The 22,548-nt window shown below is 42.8% G+C and overlaps 3 protein-coding genes across 4 annotated transcripts; 1 reads left to right on the forward strand and 2 right to left on the reverse strand.

Moving 5' to 3' along the window:
• Positions 1 to 804: 804 nt before the first annotated feature.
• LOC101759121 (kynurenine formamidase) lies at positions 805 to 5,082 on the reverse strand. 2 transcript variants are annotated; one of them, XM_004956229.3, is made up of 6 exons: positions 4,594 to 5,082; positions 4,372 to 4,416; positions 2,610 to 2,682; positions 2,169 to 2,266; positions 1,250 to 1,320; positions 805 to 1,127 (listed from the first exon to the last, which is right to left on the reverse strand). In XM_004956229.3, the coding sequence occupies exons 1-6, from the start codon at positions 5,024 to 5,026 to the stop codon at positions 1,002 to 1,004; spliced, it is 846 nt and encodes a 281-aa protein (XP_004956286.1). In that variant the 5' UTR covers positions 5,027 to 5,082; the 3' UTR covers positions 805 to 1,001. The 2 variants fall into 2 exon arrangements, with proteins under 2 accessions (XP_004956286.1, XP_012699635.1); XM_012844181.2 differs by having other exon boundaries at positions 1,250 to 1,329.
• Positions 5,083 to 5,961: 879 nt separating this feature from the next.
• LOC101760213 (probable protein arginine N-methyltransferase 3) lies at positions 5,962 to 9,976 on the reverse strand. The gene is made up of 7 exons (XM_004956232.3): positions 9,580 to 9,976; positions 8,883 to 9,386; positions 8,675 to 8,772; positions 7,896 to 7,974; positions 7,551 to 7,811; positions 7,293 to 7,460; positions 5,962 to 6,795 (listed from the first exon to the last, which is right to left on the reverse strand). The coding sequence occupies exons 1-7, from the start codon at positions 9,862 to 9,864 to the stop codon at positions 6,358 to 6,360; spliced, it is 1,833 nt and encodes a 610-aa protein (XP_004956289.1). The 5' UTR covers positions 9,865 to 9,976; the 3' UTR covers positions 5,962 to 6,357.
• Positions 9,977 to 15,398: 5,422 nt separating this feature from the next.
• Positions 15,399 to 22,263, forward strand: LOC101760622 (DNA-directed RNA polymerases II, IV and V subunit 3). Its single transcript, XM_004956233.4, has 3 exons — positions 15,399 to 16,022; positions 17,375 to 17,609; positions 21,746 to 22,263. The coding sequence occupies exons 1-3, from the start codon at positions 15,541 to 15,543 to the stop codon at positions 22,004 to 22,006; spliced, it is 978 nt and encodes a 325-aa protein (XP_004956290.1). The 5' UTR covers positions 15,399 to 15,540; the 3' UTR covers positions 22,007 to 22,263.
• The last annotated feature ends 285 nt before the right edge of the window (positions 22,264 to 22,548 follow it).

Here is a 22,548-nt window from a genome sequence, read left to right on the forward strand (position 1 = left end):
GTCAACATGGTGAAAGAAATTCACCGTGACATCATTCTTTGTGGTCCAAAGGGCATAACTTGCATTACGTTGCAATAAAGTTGCATACAAATATGATTTATTTTGTTTGTATATTAAGTCATGAAACAAGAAACTGAAACAATACGAGGACAACATAGAAGTCCTAGTAGCAAATCTCAAAGTGGGCCTAAAGAATACAGAAGTCCATGAAGCTGGAAGTAACTTTACAAGAATAATTTCTTGAACTATTGCCTATGGTGCAAAACATGCATAACCAACTATCCTAGAGCATCTCCAATGTACGGAGTCGACTTTTGTCCTTGGATGGGACCCACAGTTAATGTGATGTTACTTGTTCAGTTAGCTCCCATATATACGAGGCCGAATCTATATGCAGGGTCATGGGATAAAAAAATCAAGCTGCTTGTTTATTCTATAGGAGCTGGTTCTATGCATGGGAGGTTTTATATGGAATTCAACCCATGAGAAAGATGTATCATTTGTATTGGTCCGGAATAGAGATGCTCGCTAGTTCGTGAGTTGTTTTGCCCCTCGAGTCGGCTTGTGCAGGCTTTCTCAATTCTACTTCTTAACTCTTGCTTTCTCCATGCCTACTCCACCTGTCCTATGCTTGTTTACCATATCGGTCAAAAAAACAGTGGCCCATGCTAACGTTCGACTGGTCTCTTCATTCTCTGTTGCCCATCGCTAACACTCCCCGTCCCCTTCTTTTCTTCTCGGGTCAATCCTATCGTAGCGAGTCAGAATCCAACCCGTGCTTGAATTAGTAGCTGAGTCAGAAACTCATAATCCAACCACGCTTGAATAGAGTTGTGATGAGAATGATACCAAGAAAGAGGGGTTGGAAGAGGGTTGGAAGGGTGAATGGATGATGGGAGTCATGGTTTCTAATTTCGTCATATGCATTTACATGTTCTTATTTCATTGTCATACGTGCCATAAGATTGTACAGAGCCTTCTGAGATGATTATAAGCATGTGTCACTTGATGAGGATGCATCTTGCAGGAGAACCTTCAGCACCCCGCAATCTTAGTGGCAAGCAATGCAAGGTGTATATTCCAGGGGTAACATGCTCCAGATTTAAGGCTTCCACAAGGATGACCTCCTAAAAATCAACATATTATTATAATTTGTAAGTTGCAAATCTCAAAAAATATATAATTGAGCACATAAGGCTAGGAATAAATGGGATTGCTACAAATATAGTGTATAGGATTAAAATGGTACCCTTTTTTCAAGAAATACTAAATGAGCTGGAATGCATTCATCAAAGGCCCCCACAGACAAGTAGTCTACTCCTGCATGAACTAAAGGATGTTACGCTAGAAGAAGATAAAGGATAAGAGTAGAACATGAAATACGCACTGAAATTAGATACTTAAAATAATCTAGTACACATTTGGATATCAAAAGGTCCTAGTTTTTTCTATTATTTATGTACCCCAAATCCCTTTAATTTGTTAGATATATCATATTCATTCAAATGTGTTTCCTCTCACTAAATCAAAATCTCCAACCATCCATGTAATTTTAGTTTTAGGTGAACTAGAGAATCTGTACCAACAAAGAAAAGGATCATATAGTAAACACAAATAAGCCTGGTGATAACCTACCACTAAATTAATTTATTCTTAAATAAATAAGTAACAATTGTATCACAATTTTGTAACTTACATTAGCTAGTTGAGATCATGATTCTTTTTTATTGTTAACAACTCACAGGATTAAAATGTGTACGTCACATTATAAGATTGGACTTAGAAAATTCTCTTTACAGTGTCAATCTTTTATGTATAAACATCTTTGAACTATTTGTTTAAAATTGAAGTAGTTGTTAATCTATTGACCTGTTTCCCACGCAAAAAAGTGCATCTTTTGTGCCCATCTAAACTATTGCAGTTAAGAAATGGTTCACATAATGGGCATTTCACGGACATAATTTTTCACTTGTCTTCCCTTCATGGTTTATCTAAGAAAAACATCCTTCATTTGCAGAGGCAATTGCCAATTTCATGGTATCAACTAATATTTTTTTTGAAACGAAGGTATCAACTAAGATTGATGGAGAAGACCTATTTTAAAAAAACAATAGAAATATTGTTGCATGACCACGAGTGGCCCTCCAAAAAAAATGGAACTAACTTACCAACTAGTTTGATGCCGGTATTATCAACCAACCATTGTGCACCATCCTTCATGAAGCCAACGTAACTTGTATCAAACTCTTTCTTCCACATAAGCTTTCTGTATTAAAAAAATACAGTTCTTTTATAACCCGTGAACACAGATTATCTCAACTAGTGAAAAATAAGGGAACAAAACCAATTTATGAAGAAGCTATTCCAAGATTAATAAGCTATACATTCAGGCACTGTTCATTCAGTGGGGGCATCTTTCCTCCAAATGGAGCTAATTTAGGTTGAAATGTTGTTATATTTAATATTGCAATTTACCTACACGATTTAACAAGCCTTGCAAATTGAAAGCCGATATTATGCATGGTATATGACAATATGGATACTGGTACATTTGCATAGGCTTATGTATGTTCTTTGGTCTGTGTAGTATGGAGGTAAAAAAAAGATACCTGTCCGTATTTAGGGTTCGGAAGAGTACTCGTCGAACACCTTTAGGAATGTGAAGGGATGCCATGACACCAGCTACAATGAAGGGAAAAGGTACCATTTTGTGAGTTGTATCGTATTAACGTACACAAATGTCACACATCTATTTATATATATCTGCCTTGTTTAATTTTTGAATTTGACAAGAACTTGCGAGATTTGTTAACCATCCCAGAAGTCCACATTTTTTAGAAGTTCATATCGCTCGAGAACAGGTGAATGGCTCTAGCTCCACGGAACATTAGATAATGTTTGGTTGTAGATGGTGTTGGTGGCTATCAAAACTAGCTAGGTATTTTTCAACGAGGGAAAGTAGGGTATAAACGACGATCCATGATCCATTTATCACAAGAATGCGATCACACTTCCAATATTTTTTACTATTTATTATAAGAGTAAATTGTACCCACCGTACAACAACTTGTTAGGTGGGTGCAAATTAGTCCAACAACTTGTAAAATGCTTAATCTAAGATGAGTGCAGATTGGTCCAACAACTTGCAAAATGCTCAAGTTAGTACAATAACTTGATCAATCGGTGTATCCGCAATTCGAATGTTATAATGAGCAGCATATTTGCTAATGCCCGATCAGATTAGAGTACATTCAAGTTAGAATAAACTATTAAGCATTATTTTTATCATTGATATTCACATGAAAATGTCAATATATTTAGTCACCTTATCCTTTAGTGTTTAGGAAATTAATGTTTATATTTTCATATTAATTATTTTTATATAGTAATTTAATTTTGACAAAAATATTTAATTTCATATACAATATTTATAAGTTTACCTTCACTGTTTTCACATATTGGATTATATACATTGTTGAGGTAAAAAAAACAACATGTTAATACATACTAAAAATACCTTTTAGAAGCTTAGTATAAATATTTTTAAAGCCTCATGTACTTGTTTAGAAAAGAAAAATGAGCTAAAATAACAAAAACAAACATGATTCTATACAAATGTTGAATACATGAGCAGAAGTGCGGAGAAAACCTAAGGTTGCAGAGTTTCTTTTATGGACTTTAGTCTTTCGGTAATGCCCATAGAGAAAATCTAAAATTTGATTCATTTTAACTAATGAACAAATAAGTTATATACATAGTTGAGAAGAAACAAACTAATCATGATCAATTACTCTTTGTTAACAAAAAAATTAAGAATTATTGTTTGAAAGAAAATTCACATGTCCTTCATTGCTTAATATATTGTCGTTCTATTGTTTTGGACTATAGGTGCACCAATTTACAAAGCTATTGTAATAATTTTATCATTTCACAAGTTGTTGGACCAATCTGCACCCATATGTAAAGTTATTGTAATTGAGCATTTTACTAGTTGTTGGACCATTTTGCATCCACCTAACTAGTTCTTGTATGATGGGTGCAATTTACTCTTATTAAAAACTAGTAGGGCTATGAGTGGCAAAGTCTCGAGCTATATATAGTAATTAATCTACGATAGTGGAAAATCACTTTGTAAATAATTATATGGTTTGCAAATATATAATCAAGGATGGACTTGCTTGAAGGGTTGTTAGATCATGGTACTTAACATACTACTAGTTGGTATAGTCTTTTTATGTATGTACTAAAATAGTGATTTGGCTGATTCCAGTTTACCACCAAATTAAATTATGTACTAGTGGAGTATTTACAACAATATATAGTACGAGGGAACGTAAATGCTGGTTCAGTATGTTCTTTGTATCGAGTTACCTGTTATGTTCTTGTCTCTGGGAACGTCAACCAACAGCGCTGGTCCTGCACACCATTTCAATTCAAAAGGACAAAAAGGAAAACACAAGCTCAATCGCATTACTGTTCGTCTCACGAATTAATTCAGATCAATTTTACAAATTTTGGACGAACCAAGAGAGACCTTTCTAAATTATACTGAAAAGCTACAAAATTTATTACGAGTGAGTTAGTGCTAGGTACCGTTGAGGACGGCGAGGTCGAGCGTGTCGACGTCGAAGCCGGCGTCGTAGTAGTGCTCGAAGACGTGCCCCGGCGCGTCGACGTGGGTGCCAGAGTGCGCCGTGAGCCGGAGCTCCGAGAAGTTGGCGATGTCGGAGCCGTTGCGCATGGACCGCGCCAGCCGCAGGAACCCGCCGGTGCCCTCCGCCGACTCCCACGCCGGCATGTCCTCGCGGTAGTAGTGGCTGATGTCCACGATCCGGCCGCCGTCGAACTCCTCGCGCCGCTCCGGCGCCGGCAACACCGCCGCCTCTGCCTCATCCTCTGCCACGCCACATGCATCCTCGACGCCGTGCGCGTAGCCCGGGTGTGCCGCCGCCGGCTCGCCACCGGAGGCGACGGCCGCCGCCGGGAGCAGCAGCAGGGCGAGGAGGAGCAGCGGCGAGAGCTCCATGGAGTGGATATGCCTTGGAGGCTTGGACTTGGACTGCCCAGTGACAGTTGCCACGTGTGTCAACACTCAACTCCCAGCAGCTGAATTAATAGGCACATTTCCAGGGAGTTGATTGATGCGGCCGTGGAAGTCCAATGTTTCCACATCATTGCTTACGATCGTGTCGTACTCCAACTTTTATTTAGTCGCCCATTGAAAATGCATCATATATTAAAATCCACAAACTTTAGCTTATTTCATTAAAAAGTACAATGCAAGAATCAATTGGTTTCATACACCACACTTTTTCTCCAAAGCATGGGCCACCAGCTCCTTAATTTGTCATCGTGATCCTCAGTAAAGTTTCTATAAAATTTGGAGACCAAATTCAGCGCATACAGATACAATCGATCAACAAGCTTTTGCAGCGGGAACTTTGCTTTCGGTGAACACAAGAAAACAAAATTTCAACAAAAGTCAATGCATGCAAATGAAACTTTAGTTTGCAAGAGATTCCATTATCACATTGTTAAAAGGGGAAAATGTCCAAAAGGTCCCATTGATTGATGCGCGCAAAAACGCAAGAAGTCCCGACCAGATAGCTTTCCATTAGCGACACAACTTTGGTTTTGGTAATTTGGTGGTTCATGACACCGTTGAGGCGTGAGCCAAGCCAAATTTTGGTCATGGCCAAAGTCAGGCCATGACCAAAACTTAGTAATGCATTGATGTTTACATTGCTACCAAACCAACCATGCTAAATATTTCCTTCTTGTGAATATGACGTGTGGGCCATATGTGTCACCGATGATTTTAGCTTCACATCTGCAACTAGAACTTTCCTGAAAAAGAGGAATACGATTATATGAAAGTGGAATAATCCATTTTCATGGAAAAATAATAAGAACCTTCCACAACTGACAACCAATCTGGACCGAAAAAGCCAGCCCTCCAAGTACGAAAACAGACCGCCAAGTGATAAAATCATGTGAACATCTTACAGTGTTTAAATGAACTGATATCTGAACTCATATGTTGTTCATGATGCACATTGCACAACATGTTCAGTCACTATTACAAATACATCATGTTTGCTTTCAACCCCATCAACATCATTCAAATGAATTTGGGGGCAGACCAGTGTGAATCCAATTTTTTTTACCCTAACCACTTCCAGAAGGCCTACCAATCTGACCTCTCATGATCATCGATCTAACAAGCTCCAGTTGCGCAAAGTACTCCCTTCTGCATGCAAAACTTGGCCAACCAGTCAAACGTCTATAACAATTGCTGCTGATGGCAGAAGATGGTAGGGAAGCGGCAATCTTAATCCCAAAGAGGCTTATGATTGGTCACAGATTGAATATCTGAATAGGCCAGCTGCGCTTCCAGCCATCTGAGCTGAATGCTGTGGTTTCAACCGATATGTCTATGCTACGGTGCTCAGATGCCCTCACAATGCTTATCCGTGATCTGAGCATTGTGGCTGGGCACTCATCTGTGCCAACGGATGCAGATGAACCAAGGGTTGATTCCTCCTTCACCATTGCGATGGGCTCTTCAAAGGTGAAGATTGTCTGTGACCAGTGAGTTGGTGTAGAGAAGGGAGAGGTGGAGAGGACAACAGGCTTCTCCTTGCAGAATCTATCAGTAAACCCCGTGTCGAACCACAAGACAATGCCATAACACCAGGTTACTCCAGGTACAACAGTAGCACTCTCACTGAGCCTCAGCTCAAAGCTTGCAGTAAAGTCCATCTCACTTTCCTTCATAGTTGCCAGATCAAAGGACTGCATGGAAGCAACAAGAGCAAGATGTCAGACTACCGACCCCCCTGAATTTGAAGTGGCATTTGAGCACATTTTCATTTCATGTCAAAAAAGAAAGAAAAAAAACTACACATCTGTACTCATTTCATTTCATAACTACGCTTTTCAGGTCTCAACAATGTAGTTTTGCAATATAAAATGACAATAAATGTGCAGGTTTTGTGATATGGCATGATAAGAGAAGTTTAGTTTTCTGAAGTTGACTCCCAAGAGTGTCATTTAGCGAAAAAGGCTGTTAATAAAACTGTAGTTTGTGAAGCTACAAGGTAGTTTTTAAAAAGTGCAGTTTTGCAATAATACAACCTTAGTGTAGTTGTTTGAAATTCTCTACATAAACAAAACAAACCATCACAGTAAGGTAGTTAATACCCAGATTGATATCCATTTAACAACTCCAACAAAACAAGGATGGTCAAGAAGTGAAGCTAAGTAGACATGTTTAGTTAAAAGGAACTTACATGGAGAACAGCAGTCTCTGTCACAATATCCTGAGAAGCAATTACATCAACTACAGGAAATCGAGCTGAAGTTGAAGTTACTTCTTTGCCAATGCATGACATATCAAAGCCATAAACATTTTCCCAAAATGGCAAGCTAGTTCCACCTTTCCCGAAACCAGCACCGACCTAGAGGATGAATCAGATGGCACAAGTTATCAAACAGAAGAAATTAGGGACAAATGGCAAATAATACAAGCAAGCAAGCTAAGGACTTACAATCGTTGCAGTATCTGGGAGAATAGCACCACCAGGTTTCAGGAAATGATCACGTGCATATATGACTGAACTCAGCATGGATTCAAACAACAGGCAGTATCCCATCCATTCACTGACTAACACGTCAAAGCCATGTTGTGGAACTTGTATTTTCTGGTTTAGCTCTTCAGCCTTGGTATGTACAACGCTTATCACTTGAGCACCTCGTTTTTGTTCTGCTTTCAAATTTTCATCATACAACAGACCATTATTCTTTGCAACCTGCATCATGCGATACCTATGGGATGATCATGGTGCAAAGAGGTGTGTAGTTAGATACAATATTGAAGAGTAAAAGAGACATACCTGGGTAGCCACAGAAGCCATCTTTGCACTCCCATCAACAGCAACAACTCTAGATGCACCAGCCTTCGCTGCAAAAAGACTATTGTGACACATCAGCAGCCACCCATGCAATATTGAAAATTCATCATGCATCAAGAGCAGTCAGTTTTATGAGCAGCCTTGTACTTCAGAAATATGATCACTACACAACATGCGGTGCTCCCACTCACATGGGTCATGACAAGAAAGGTGATCTAGGTTTAGTACTCCCTCCGTTTTTTTACATTTCACATTAGGTTTGTCCTAAGTCAAACTTGTCCAACTTTGACCAATTTTATAGAAAAATAGAACAACATCTACAATATCAAATTTGTTTCATTGAATTCACTATGGAATATATTTTGATAGTGCATATATTTGATAGTATAGATGTTATATTTATAATATAAATTTGGTCAAAGTTGGACAAGTTTGACTTAGGACAAACCTAATGTGACATGCAATAAAAAACCAGAGCGAGTACTAATATCACATAACCATGATAACACACACATGAAGCGAACCAGGTTTGTCAATACTCTACCTACTTAGAACCTTAATGCACAACCAGGACAAAAATATCCATAACCTGTCAGTTGAGTGCCTTGGTCCAAGTGTTCAACAAGGCATTGCTTACGAACTGTCATCGTAGCGGTTATATTTCCCAGAATTAAAATGTAGCCTATTTGTTTTTATTGGATACAAGGGTTGCAGCATGGAGCTTCATGTATGTAATCATCATAAGGTAAATGCTTAGATACCTTAGAATTCCTGTGCCACAACCAACATCCAGTACAGCTGCTCCACGTAAAAGGCTAGGATTGCCTAAAAGAGCATCTCTGTAAGCATCTGTTCTCACCTGAAAAAGGTCATTCAGAGCATTCAGTTTTTCAGACTACACAAATACATATTGGAAATGAATACTTGACAGGAACACATTGACCAAATATCCAGAGGGAGAACACCTACTTTATCACCGAGCATCTCTCTGTGAATACCAAATGAACTGTAAGATCCAAAGTAGTTATCATCCACAGTTTTGATTGCCTTGGCATTAACACTAGCACGTGCAATCTTTAGTTGGCTATCATTAGTCTCATGAGCAAGAGACTCCCTGTCCTCCGCTTGTGTACTCCCAATAGTACACCCTTTCTCAAATTGAGCACTGATCTCAGAACTATTTCCTTCCGATAAGGTGCTCAGCTTGTTCCCCAGTGGTTCAGCTAAAACCCTGTCACCTGCAGAACACTGTCCTCTTTCCATGGATGTTCCACATTCCTCATCCTCCTCATCGTCATCCATGAACAGACTGTGCAAAAGGGAATCATCCTCCATGAAAGGTTTCAAGTACACATCGTCCTCCCATGGAACCTTTCCCTCAATTAGGTAATTCTCCAGTGCGTGCAAATGGCTGCAGAGTTCAGTGTTGGAAGAGAATGCTTGGCCACAACTCCAGCATTTATTCTCTGCAACCTACAAATCAAACAATGGCATTCATAATCGATGGAAAATGCAGCAAACCGCACAGAAATTAACAAAATTGCAACTTGAATCAGCTACTCATACCGTCATACAGCAATTAACGAAAAAATTGAGCTAATAATACTTCTGCAGGCAGAGGTTGTCCCAAATAATAACTCTGAGCAGAAGGATGTTATTGACGCACCTTGGAGCGGACGAAGTTGATGAGCCTGATACACCCGTAGAAATCCAGACGCAGCTCCTTCACAATCCTGTGGAAATCGAAGCGGTGCTCCGCGGAGCAGTGCGCGAAGAGGGAGCTATCGGCGTCGAACCGCGAGCTGCAGAACAAGCACAGCAGCCCGCCGCCGGCATCGTCGCCGTCGGAGCACCAGTCATCCCACCCCTCCTCTCCTTCCTCCTCTTCCTCCTCCTCGTCGGACCTTAGCCGCTCCTCCGCTTCATCCTTTACTTCGCGGCTAGGCTCCATTGCCTCGTGGTGTGGTCCGCAGGGAGCTCCCTGACGCACCTGCTCGGCTCGTCGCCTCGCCGGTCGACGCGCCGCCGCAGGGTGTTGGTGTCTCACTGAAATTAGGGTTTTAGACAGGGGAGGGTTTAGGACTACTCGTTATAGCAATTTGGGCCTTTCTTAGCTGCCATTTGCCAGCCCGGCCCATCTACACGGTCGACGTCAGTACATGGGCGGCATTTCGCCTCAGGGCGCTCTTCCTCTCAAAAAAAAAACACCATAAAGCAAAGCATGAGGGTGCTCTCGACATGGTCTGCTCAAATGTGCAATAGTTTCAGAATTGCATATTCCTCCATCTTAAAAGGAAATCAAAGCTAGAAGTATTTTATTCTAGGAAGTTTTATTTAAGCATCGAGGGTAGAGACTCTAATAATGAGATCCATGTTCTTGCTAAAGTGTTTGTAATGTGAGGAAGATATGTGTGTCTCCTTGGACGTATGTAATGTTTATTACATTGTGGATAAATAAGAGTCTACCATCCAAAAAAAACTATAGAGAACGCTCTTTCCCCATACAACATTGATTTAGGTTATTATATCCTTTTGCAATGTTATGAAACATTTAGTTATTGTGTAATTGTTTCTAAATAACTTGGTTTTTAATAAGGAGGTAACTAAGGGGGAGAGGGTCTCCTGATAGTCATTAGTGGAGACCCCGATGACGTTGTGCCTTACTCGCTCGTCTCGCACGGAAAAAGAAAGACAGAAATGCACGCAATGTCTTCGCCCGCATGTGCCGCCATACACGCAACTTGCCTCCGCCTCACCCCTATGCCACCCTCCACCTAACGGTGTTGCCTCCGACCTCAACGCAGACTGCCTCCTCCTATCCTGCCCCTTCCCTTCCCCCTCTCCTCCTCTTTCCCCTAGCAAGCATTGCCTCTACCCGTCGTCATCCGCTTGACCCGTTGCTGCCTTACCCTGCCATTGCCCTCCACCTTGTTGGTGTCCGATGCCCCTCCCTTTCCCCTTCTTCTTCTTCTTTTTCTTCTGTCCAAATCTGCATAGTCATCATTGTCATCTCCAGCAAGCGTTCCTGGCCATGCCAAACTGCCCCGCGGGCAGAGATAGATCCAGCATGGGGGCTGGAGTCCCCTAACCCCATGGGCCCCATGGATCCCCCAAGCCCTCCTAATTTCTTTTTGGCTGAAGAGGAAGAAGAAGAAAAAGGAGGATCAAGAAGAAGAGAAAAGAGAGGAGGAAGGAAGAAGGAGGAGAAGAGAAGCTCCTATATCCAAGAGCTGGATCCACCCTTTGACCGTTGTGGGATGTCACCATGATGCCCCCACGCTAATACCGCCCACTGTTGTCCTCCGTCGCCGAGCCAGCGGTGGCGTCGCCTCCTCGCCCCATCGCCCGCCGAGGAAGCAGCCTCCCTAGAGCTCCTTTTAGACCGGTTTCACAGGTAAGTCCAACCCCAAACCTTGAACTCCGAAGCACCGCAGGCGCCGCTCTTTTCTTGGATTGTTCTCTTCTTTCCATTTTTCGAAAAATATATGCTTCCAGCACGACACTTTTTTCGCGACCGAGAGGGCTCTCGTGATAAGCTAAAATGAGAGTCCTCTTATTTTAAATTTTCTATTTTAACAGTTGTTCCTTATCTTTGTTATAATCATTAATATAAGCTCATTTTATATTAAACTTGCAATGTTTATTCTATAGATAACTTATGTTTACACAAATAGCTTTGCAATTGATCATATGGCGTAACTGCCAATCATGAAACAAAGCTTTGCACATGTGCTCGTAGGGCTAAAAACGGATATGGACAAAAAGACCTACAGGCCACACGTGAATCCTAAGACAAGCCGTGAGGGCAAAGATCTTTAGACGGATGTCCAAGTAGAGCTCAGATGCAAAGATCCTAGACCATCCACAATTTTTGCAACAAAAATATATAGAGCCTGATTGGTTGGCCGCATCAACCCCCAATCAAGCTCCCGACATGCATCCTTAGGTTGATTGATTGCCTGAGCTAGGTAGTGGGCTTAGTCCACGAGGTGTGGCAAATATCCTCGTTTCCCTAGAGCTAGTCTCGCTCAGTGCAATGGCGAGAGTGCAGGCGGTGAAAATGAACATGGGCGGGCTCACTTCGTGTATAATCTGCGCAACAATCACCGTCTCCCTGTGGCCTGGCTGGAGCGAACCATGCAACCAAACTAGCTGGTGTTGCATGCGCAGGGCCTAGCCAGATGGGGCCTGGTTCTCTAATGCAAGCTTGGCTCTGCAGGGAAACATCATACTCAACCTCTCTCATGCCCATAGGTAGAATGAGTTCGTGTTTCCACTTTGCTAATGTGGAGCAATACAAACGTATTGATTGGTTAACATATTGTGACATGGGTTTATCCTTAGCTATTTAGCCTTTTACAAGGAGGACGGCTTATTTTCTCATACAATATTGATTCAATCTCTCGTAATCTTTTCCAATACTCTTCAATCTACACCGATAATTTATGCAGATCACAATCTTTTTTACTAAGATATTCTGTCGAGAAAACAAATAAGAAAAGCAATTCCTGATCGGAACATATGTGCAACAAGAACCAAGGCTTATATTTTTTAAATAAACCTTCAGAACAAGCAAAGTCCGCAAAAAGTCATTTTACATTTGGAAAAAGGAATAAGTATACATAACCCCTCACCTATTAAAGGTAGATCACTTCACCCAAACCTATAAAACCAAGTATTTAACCCCCTCATCTTTGTAAAACCATTCACTCCACCCCTTTCCTAGTTTTATATGGTGGTTTTGGCCACACTAGTATGCTAAGTTGGACGGGAATGCTGAGGTGGACTAGCAGACACGTGGGGCCCGCTTGTCGATGGGTAGGTCTGGAGCTAGCGATGGTGGACCCAAAGTCTCTTGGCTGGCTGCCACGGTGGTGGTCAACCGTGCGTAGCGGGGAGGTGGGCCGGGGCGTGCCCACGCTGGTGACCAGCTGATCGTCGGCATGTGGGTTGTGGCAATTGGTGACAAGCACAACATACGCTGCTCATGGTTGCCATCAGCGCGGGCTTCAGTAAGGTCGGGCCGCCTTCGTTCATTGATGCCTCTGACAGCGGCAGCGGCAGCTGCTGCATCAAACTCTTTGAGTGCCTGCTCGAGCTTGATAGCGAAGCGTCACCGCCGTGGTCCTGGTGACCGCGCAGGACATTTGGGGCCTTGAGCTCAATCCGGCGGCAGTGGTCCTGTGGCGCGGAGGTGGACAACAGGTATAGGTGCTCCTCAATGAGTCGGCGTGCGCGGGCCTCAGGGTCCTCGACGACGAAGAGCTTGAAATGGTCCTTGTTGCCGGCCATGTCTAGGAAAGGCTTGGAGTCACGCTCCTTGTCCTCGTAGAGCGCATTCTGGTCGTCGCGGTGGAGCTCCGTCTTGGCTGCCACCAGTTTCTACAGCTCCCTGCATTCAGTCAGTTGGTCACCACCCAATCTGAAACAAATAGCATTAGTCAATCAGGATCGAATTAATTGGTAGGCTCAGCCATCGTTTGCCGATCTGTACATGCTATGCAAGATAAGAAACACCAGCTGTCGGAGAGAAATATTAATGACCTCCTTACGCTCCCTAATCGACAATCATAAGGGCCAGGCCCACCCCCGGCACCCGTAATCTCCACCGACCAAAACACACCCCGTAAGTACCCCGCTCCGCCTCGCCCGACCCCGGGCGCAAGGGGCCGGACACGCCCGACCTCTCGAAGCAAGTTTCCACCTCGCTCGACCCCAAGCGCAAGGGGTTGAACGCGCCCGACCCCTCGAAGCAAGATTCCGCCTCGCCCGACCCTGGGCGCAAGGGGTCGGACGCACCCGACCCCTCGAAGCAAGTTTCCGCCTCGCCCGAAGGCATGTGCAGGCCATCAAACAGAGGCACAGGTCTTGTGGGTCCCCCCGATCTCGCCAAAACATAACCGATGGGACGTGCACGCTCCAGGATAAGGTTCTGACACATGGAGAGGTGCCCGCATTCTTCGACGTGACCTGTCGGGATGATGGGCTGCACATTGCTGCCACGACAGCACAGGACTACGACAGCACCGCCTTATCCCACTGCGACACCTGTCATAGGGCACTCATCGCCTATACCATCTAAACGAAGGAGGGCAAACCGCCTGGTTTCCTGCGCAACCTGGCAAGAGGTGCACATCAACCGCACCGCCCTGTCAGAACATATGGCTACAGTGGTCGGCCGCCTCCTGCCACTTACACGGCTACAGTGGCCGGTCGTCACCACCAACTTGCGCGGCTACAGTGGTCAGCCGCCATATGCGACTCGCGTGCTCGGCTACAGTGCCTAGCCACCGAATCATCGATGGGACCCAACGGTGAAGACGGCGTCTCCAGTAGCTCCTCCCGTTTTCTTGCTTTACCTTTTTACCTTTCTTACTCCCGGCTCATTTGGTAACCCCAGTGTCCTCCTTACGCTATAAAAGGGGACCAGGGGGCCCGAGGAAAAGGGGGAGGCCCGGACAACAGAACAACGAAGCGCACACAACAGCTCTCGTAGAACCCCAGCGCTCTAGACACTTTGAGCATCGGCAAACACCCACAGAGACCTGGGAACCAGCTTCCCTCTCTCGCCCGTTTGTAGCCCCTACTGCAAATTTGGTACGAGTAACACGAGAAGCCACCCACACTGGACGTAGGGCTATTCCTGCCCGAACCAGTCTAATCCTCATGTCTTCCCGTACAACCATCCGAGCCTAACGCGCAGAGAAAACAAATTTACTAAACCGGTAGTCTCGACCCGTGATTCTTGACACCGACACCAGCTGCTAGATTCTGGCCCAAATTAGCTTGAATTGAGCAAAGCTTTTGGAACCTAGTAGTCAATAAAAATGAGAATTTGATTGATTCTAGCCCAAATTAGCTTGAATTGAGCAAGGTTTTTGGAACCTAGATTTGTAAGTAGTCAATAAGAGTGAGAATTTAATTGATTTTGTGGAACGGGTGCTTGAAATTTTGACCATTAGTCTTGACTGCCTCTACATACCGAATCAATTTGGAACTTGCCTGAGCTGTTCTTCAATGGTGGCAAGCACCGGAAGTTACATTATTGGATGGGAGCCATAGATGCTCCAGCCATTGTTCATGGCAACAAATCTAAATGGTGTTTTACTCGTGGTTTACATCGAGGGTGTTAGACCTCGTCGGCGGGAGAGGGTGCCGCAAGGGACTTAGCGGTTAGTAGAGAAGTGGTAAGAAGGTGGTCAAATTACATATGGGCCTATTTTCCTTTTACTTTCTTTCCTTTTACTTTTTAATTTAGTTGCTGACTCAATTGCTATGTCACTGTCATGTTGGCAAAACCACCATGAGGGGGGGTTTTTAGACGGGTTTACAAACTTCAGGGACTTCAAAAACTGGTTTTATATGTTAGGGGTAGGGTAGACTTCTTCCTTTGAAAAAAACACAAAATAAAAATCCGCGGAAGGGCCAAACCGCAAAGGGGGAGGGGAAAAAAAGAAATCCCCTCCTCTAGTCCTCTCGGCGTTCTCGCCGTTTCTCTTCCCCCAAATCCCCCACCCACCCCACCCCAAAACCCTCGCGGCGTTGCGCTCCCACCAGCAACCAACTGCAGACACTCTTCTCCGGCGGCGGAGCGGGAGTTCGGCGCGCGCCCGAGGGAGCGAGCGAGATGGACCGTCCTGCGGCCGGCTCGTCGTACCAGCGCTTCCCCCGCGTCCGGATCCGCGAACTCAAGGACGACTACGCCAAGTTCGAGCTCCGTGACACCGACGCCAGCATAGCCAACGCCCTCCGCCGCGTCATGATCGCTGAGGTCCCCACCGTCGCCATCGACCTCGTCGAGATCGAGGTCAACTCCTCCGTCCTCAACGACGAGTTCATCGCGCACCGCCTGGGGCTCATCCCCCTCACCTCCGCCGCCGCCATGCAAATGCGCTTCTCCAGGGACTGCGACGCCTGCGACGGTGACGGCTCCTGCGAGTACTGCTCCGTCGAGTTCAACCTCTCCGCGCGCGCCACCGACTCCGACCAGACGCTCGAGGTCACCTCCAACGACCTGAGGTCCGCTGACCCCAAGGTCTGCCCCGTCGACCAGGCACGCGCCTACCAGCTGGCGCTCAGCGGCAACGACTACGACCCCAACGCCGAGAGGCAAGTGCTCCTTCATCTAATTAGTTGCTAATAACCCATTTTTGATCTTATTATGTGTTATTCACTTCATTTCACTGTTGCTCGTGCTTACTTTAGGATGGTAGACCCGTCGGAATGTAAATGTTATTTGCGGCTCGAATCATTTAAAATTAGAGATACCCATCTGTAATTGGGTTATCTGCTGGGGTTAGGTTTGAACAACACATCTCCTTACTTTGGCTGACAAATGAACTCTTTTACTAGCAGTGGGTATATAAATTTGTTTGTTCTAGAGTGGCGTAGACATTTCTATTTCTGTTCCAAGCAATTGTTGCCTGATTTATGTATTTTCCCCTTTAAGGCTTGTTTGGATAATAGTGGATTGAAGTGGAATGGGAGGGATTGGAGGGGAAGTTAGTTCATTTTAGACTTAATTCCCTTCGTTCCACTCCAATACTCTTCTATCCAAACAAGCCCTTATTATGATGAGTTGATTGGAAGCCATATTTAAATCCCTGTTAACATCTGACTTTTTTTGGTGTTTGATAATCGATAGTGCTGAATTCGTGTCATGCGCTGCCTCGTGTCGTATCAGCAACACCCTCTGCACTGATATAGTCCATATGTGATGGATCTAAACTTTGGATTAGTATTCTAAACTTTAGTAGTCATAAAATATTCATTGGTTGCCGCCTAAAGTTTAAGCTGTTTAAAAGTTGAAACTTCTAAAGTGTCATTTTAGCTTCTTGGGCTCATCCTTTTGTTTGAAAGAAGTTTATACCGTTAGCTCAGCACACTTGGGGTTGCATTGGACAATACATGACTGTTAGGAAGTAGTATACCAACCATGCTTAACCAATCTTCTACTTAGAAATGTTAATTGTTAGATCAAGTTATGTTGAAATAGCTGGGGCTAAACAAATGTTTTGTACCACTCTGTTTAACATGACAGCTGCATCATAACTGTATAGCAATGATCTCTATTATAATTATGGTGATTTGAAGCACTATAGGGATAACGAAGCATGGTTCTACAGATGTATCTATCCTTTGTTTTATAGCTGTACTCAACCTTGTGTCCACTGCCAAAACCTTGCAGAAGTTTGTCCACTGAAAACTGCAAAGAGCTTGTTAGTGAATAGTGATGCATGCCATGTCTGTCTAGATATATTCTTAGGGTATATAAAGTCGGTGCTTTTTGTACTGTGCAAACTTTTTCCAGGAATTTGTTTTACTTTCGAATCTGGAGGAAAATAGATGAACAAGATTTTTTTTCTTTGCTTGGAATGATTATTTCCAGTTCCAAGTCCACTTATTGTTAGCATGCTATTTTACTATTGAGTACTAAGCTTATTGGATGTTGCTGATCTCAGGGGAATACTTATTGTAAAGCTGCGTCGGGGCCAAGAATTGAGGCTTCGTGCCATTGCTAGGAAAGGAATTGGCAAGGACCATGCCAAATGGTCACCAGCTGCTACCGTGACTTTCATGTATGAGCCTGACATACTTATCAATGAAGAACTTATGGATACATTGACTTTTGATGAGAAAAGAAGCTGGGTCGAAAGCAGTCCTACAAAAGTATTTGACCTTAGTGCTAATGGAAAGGTCAGCTTGTTTTCTCCTGTACTACTGAATTATTCGTTCCTTGCTCTATCATTGACATGATCCTTAGAATTCAACATTATCAGTACGTAGTATTTTACAGTTTCACACTGTAACTACCTATTTGACCACTGGTTCCTTATATGGTGGTAAGTGTTTACTTGCACCGGTGCAGTTTCTGTTATACTATTTGGTCAAAATCTGTCACTTTATTCTTGTAGGCAGTTTATTTTAAGACAAAACTTGTGGTCTATACTCTCTAGCAATGAATGATTATTGTCTGCTTAGATATATCTAAGTCAGGATTAAATCCAGTCAAATTCCTTTGGTTTAGTTTGCCTAGAAAATGGATGCAATTAGGTGGTCTGTTCTGTTATTTGAAATGAAAGCTTTTTGGAGCAGCTATTCATTATTTATCTTCTATAAACTTGACACTGTTGCATGTTTACGTGTGTTATGTTTTATACTAGCACTATGTGCTTTCGTTTTTTCATACTAATCTGCTTGGTTGTATTTAACATGATCATCAACCACCTAATGCACCTTCCAGTCTCTTATAATGCACTCATCGTAAGCTTTTTTGTGGCCTATATGGTTGGTTGGTTACTTTTCTTGCCATGAAAGTGTTGCAAGACCAACCTTTGGCAAGAATAAGGCAAAGCTGTTGTGAACTAAACATGCCCTTTTTTCCATTTTGGGCAAGTAAATTATGAAACAATACATATGATATATTTGGAACTCAGTTCTCAGTCCTGCTTCTCTTAAACATTTGTGTAGCACACATAAATAGTTACTCCCTCTGTCCCAAATTGTAGGTTGTTTTAGCATTTCTAGGTTCATAGATTTTGCTATGTATCTTGGGACGGATAGAGTATATTTTATAAACCTTTTAAACAGCCTTTAAGCTAATACTGCAAATTTGGTCTATGCTTTTTTAAAAACTGACCATTTGGTATTGTTCTAGAAGACTGAAAGCAAAATGCATCAATAGCTTAATCCAGAGCCCACAGACAAGACATGAGCTAGGACCTAGAATAAGAAATACTAGCTCAATTGTCAGCCCGGATATGTGGGTTGCCTCCATGAGCCTATTTAAGCTCATACAACTTCTTTGACATTCCTATACAACCATTGTACAACTCTACAAATACTAGTAAGATTAAATAGTCATCTCATGCTACAGTTAATTGATAGCTATTGAGATGCTGACATAAGTCATGATATCCATATCTCTCTTGGCTAACTTTTTTTGGAACATAAAATAGTAGCAACTAATGAAAAGTGGTTTGATATTCTTAGTATCCTAAAGTTACCTTGTATAAGTGTAGTGTAGATATACTAGTTGTAAAGCTAGTGTCTAGTACCAATCTCAACTTAAACGGCTTTGCAAGTCTATTCTTCCATTTGCTTGTTAATTCAAATGTTTCTTCATTCTTGCGTTGAGATGCTAATACAGGGTCCAATATAAATTAAAGTGTCAATCTGTGTATTGGTGCTTTGAGTTAACATGACAAATTGACAATCAAATGGAAGGAGTGACTTAAAGACTTGTGGTTCTTTCAGTTGATGTTGGTATGAGAAATATTTGTGGCAGTTTATATATGCTTATCAATATCTTGATCCAATTTTTTTGTTTGATATTAGTGTCCTGTATTTTTAGGAAAAAATTGACAATTATCTGTCATGGCTTATTTCATCGTGTTATTGGTTGTTAAATAGTCTTGCCATAAGTTATCTATTGGGTGGTATTGAGTAATGTGCGGATGGCCACTAGATTTAAAATAGAAGTCGAGCAATGTCCACTAGTTTTCCAGGAGTTGTCGCAATACCTGTGACTTGTGAGGGTAGGGGTCTTCATGAAGCCTATGAATAGAGGTGAATTCCTAGTTGTTAATTTTTGTAGTCGCTGACCAAAAAATAGCTCTTATACTATTGTATTGTTACATATTATGATTAAGTAAGCTCTTGCCACCTTTGGCTCTTTATCACTAGAATGATATGTAGCCTAGCATGTTTAAATGATTGCTTCACTCTGCTGCCGATTTGTTGCAACAAGTTAGAATTTTTCCACCTCAACCTTAAACTACTTTTCTAGGATTTAGTAAATTCTGGTTCCAAAGATATGAACCATGCTAAAGATTGGCAGGATACCCCTAAATTCTTGGAGGACTCCTAACTAAAGCTTCCATCCCATGATATTTTTTTATCAAGCTCGTTCTTTGGGACCAAGTCAACTGAACCATATAAGTCTTTGGTAGCCTGCAGATGACACAAGCCTTGCATTTGTTTGCCTTACAAATGCTTTGAGCCACATTATAAGGCGAGCCCTAGAAACGACAAGTACATCCCAAAAGAACCCTACAAATTAGTGAGTTGCTCATACTAGTTTCAATGTAGATAAACGCATGGCGATTATTGTGTCTGATACTCCTAGCTTACATTTGAAAGTACAACTTTTTTCTCTCTTGAATGCAAGGAGAGCATCATTTCATTAAAGAAGAAAAGGTTGAAACATAAAGCAACAGTCCCCACACTAGAAAGTGGAAGTATCGACTAAAAAGTTGGATTGCTCTGCGCGCTATTTTTTAAACAAGATATGCAATTTCCAGAAAACATATATCATGTGTAGGAATGTTTGAATACAGTACATATGTATACAAATAGCATGTATTGACTCCTGAGGTGACCAGTGAAACCACTGGGCCACCTTATTGTTCCTAATGGATATTTGTTTTGACAAGTCGACCTCTTTGCTTTACTTTCTTTTCTTCTTAGAATGTGCCTGTTTCTAATTTAGTTTTCAAGGACTTCCACAAGGTTTTTGAGTTGTGAGGAGTCTTCCTGAAGCACCTACATAGATGTGAAGCCTTTAACTTTTTTTTTGAAAAAGAAAGATTGAATAGCCACTGCCCAACCATAGAACTTGTGTTGATTTCAGCCAAAATGAACTTCCCAAACTCCTATATGGAAATGTTGATAATTGGGGCATGACAAATTTGGAAGCAAAGGAACAATCTCATCTTCGAAAGAAGAAATCAGCCTAGCTTGCAAGATTGGAAACAGCATTTCATTGATGAAAGTCTACTACAAGCTCATAGACTCAATGAAGATAGAAGAGCGGCTTTCCTTAGTTGGAGAGACCTCCTGTAGATTATCAGCTCTTTCCTCTGGCTTTGATCTTTTGGTTTTTTTAGTTGTGTATAGTCCTCTCCTCTCTCTCTGCTCTCACTGCTTTGGCAGTTTGTACAGTTTCCTTTTTAATTCTTTTGGTTTCAATAAAATCCTACACAGCGGGGGCCTCCCTCGCTGTATTTACGTCCAAAAAAACCATAGAACTTGTTTTTCTTATCTTGGTATGCATTAGGTCTTCTCTTTTAGTTTTGGACTAAACTCTCAATAAGTTTTGTACAACAAGATTGATGGCATTCCTGAATTCCTGATTCCAGTTAGCTCTAACACGTAATTGAACTGCGGAGCACTTTTATGCTTTAATTAATCTCTTGCAAATCTAGACTCTTCCCTGTGAAGCCAGCAAACTTAGCCTGTGAAATACTAGGTAATGCAGAGCACTTAGGTTCGCCATAAATATCCCTTTCAACAGGTATATCAATGTAATGCAGCATTAGGGTGTTTAGATGCAACATGAAAACTTCACCTGAAATCTAAAGAACCATTTCATGATAAATATTTCAGGTAAGTTATCGAGACAGCAGATTGAATAGAATACTTGCTGTAGAGTAATGGATTGCTAGGACAACCATTGCAAGCCTAAGCTTGGTATGATTCATTGGTCTTCTTTCCAATTGGTGGTTGGCCTGTGCGTTTTTGTACTGGTGTTTCGTGCATGTCAATTTTACATATGCTGCTCCGCTGCTGTACTCCTGTATTTTGCCACATGCGTGGGTTCGGTAGGGTTCCATGTTTGCAAGTAGAAATTTGGCCTGTACTCTCTTTGTTCATTGTTCAGATTGGATGCTTTGCCTTCATTATCCAGCTTTAGAGGAAAAGATACTTGGGTCCGTCACTAATGCTGGGCTGGTTGGCGTAACATTTGACATAGCTGCTTATGTCTCTTTTCTCTATGTTTTTTTTATCCCTTCTGACATTGAGTGCCTGCATTCTTTTCTGTAAATTATCAGGTGACGGTGTGTGACGCCGAGGCATACACCTACGACGACGAGGTGATCAAGAAGGCGGAGGCCATGGGAAAGCCAGGCTTAGTGGAGATCAACGCAAAGGAGGACAGCTTCATCTTCACCGTGGAAACAACTGGTGCCATCACAGCCTATGAGCTGATCATGAACGCGATCACGGTCCTGCGGCAGAAGCTGGACGCCATCGGCCTCCAGGACGATGACGGCGACCTTGGCGAGCTTGGCGCCCACCTCGGCGGGCCTTAAGTGCTCCCTCCCCTGTCCCCCATGTAGGCTCATCTAACTGCCGTGCTAGTCGAATAGCCTGATGCCCCCTCTGTTTTTCCGAGTCTCCAGACTATGGATTTCCAAACCATTTGGTGCTGCGGTGTTATAGCCTCTGCGCTCCCCTTGTTTCTGCTTCTGACCTTTGTGTCTGTGCCGGAGCTTTTCAGCATGGATCTGGTTACGTTTAATCATGCGCCATTAAGAGAAATCGACACATGAATTATGTGGAACAAAAATGCAGGGGTGGGTGGTAATGTCGTGCGGTACTGTTTCCCTGTGATGCTGTCATGTGCCGGTGTGTAGTGGCGGTAGTACTGTTACGGTGGCATGAATGCAGAGTTATTTGCAGGTTCCCCAGGATTGATACGCTGAATGCAAGGCCACCTTTGATGAGGTACTTGTCCTGGAGGAGGGTTTGTGTGCTTTGATGAGGTGCCGTGTGTACTACTGTGCTGGGTGCTTCGTGGGGGATGGAAGCTGTCGATCCCATTGGTTTGGCAGTGGGGGCGCCGAATACGATG

Source organism: Setaria italica, chromosome II (genome assembly GCF_000263155.2).
Source record: "Setaria italica strain Yugu1 chromosome II, Setaria_italica_v2.0, whole genome shotgun sequence".
Lineage (NCBI taxonomy): Eukaryota > Viridiplantae > Streptophyta > Magnoliopsida > Poales > Poaceae > Setaria > Setaria italica.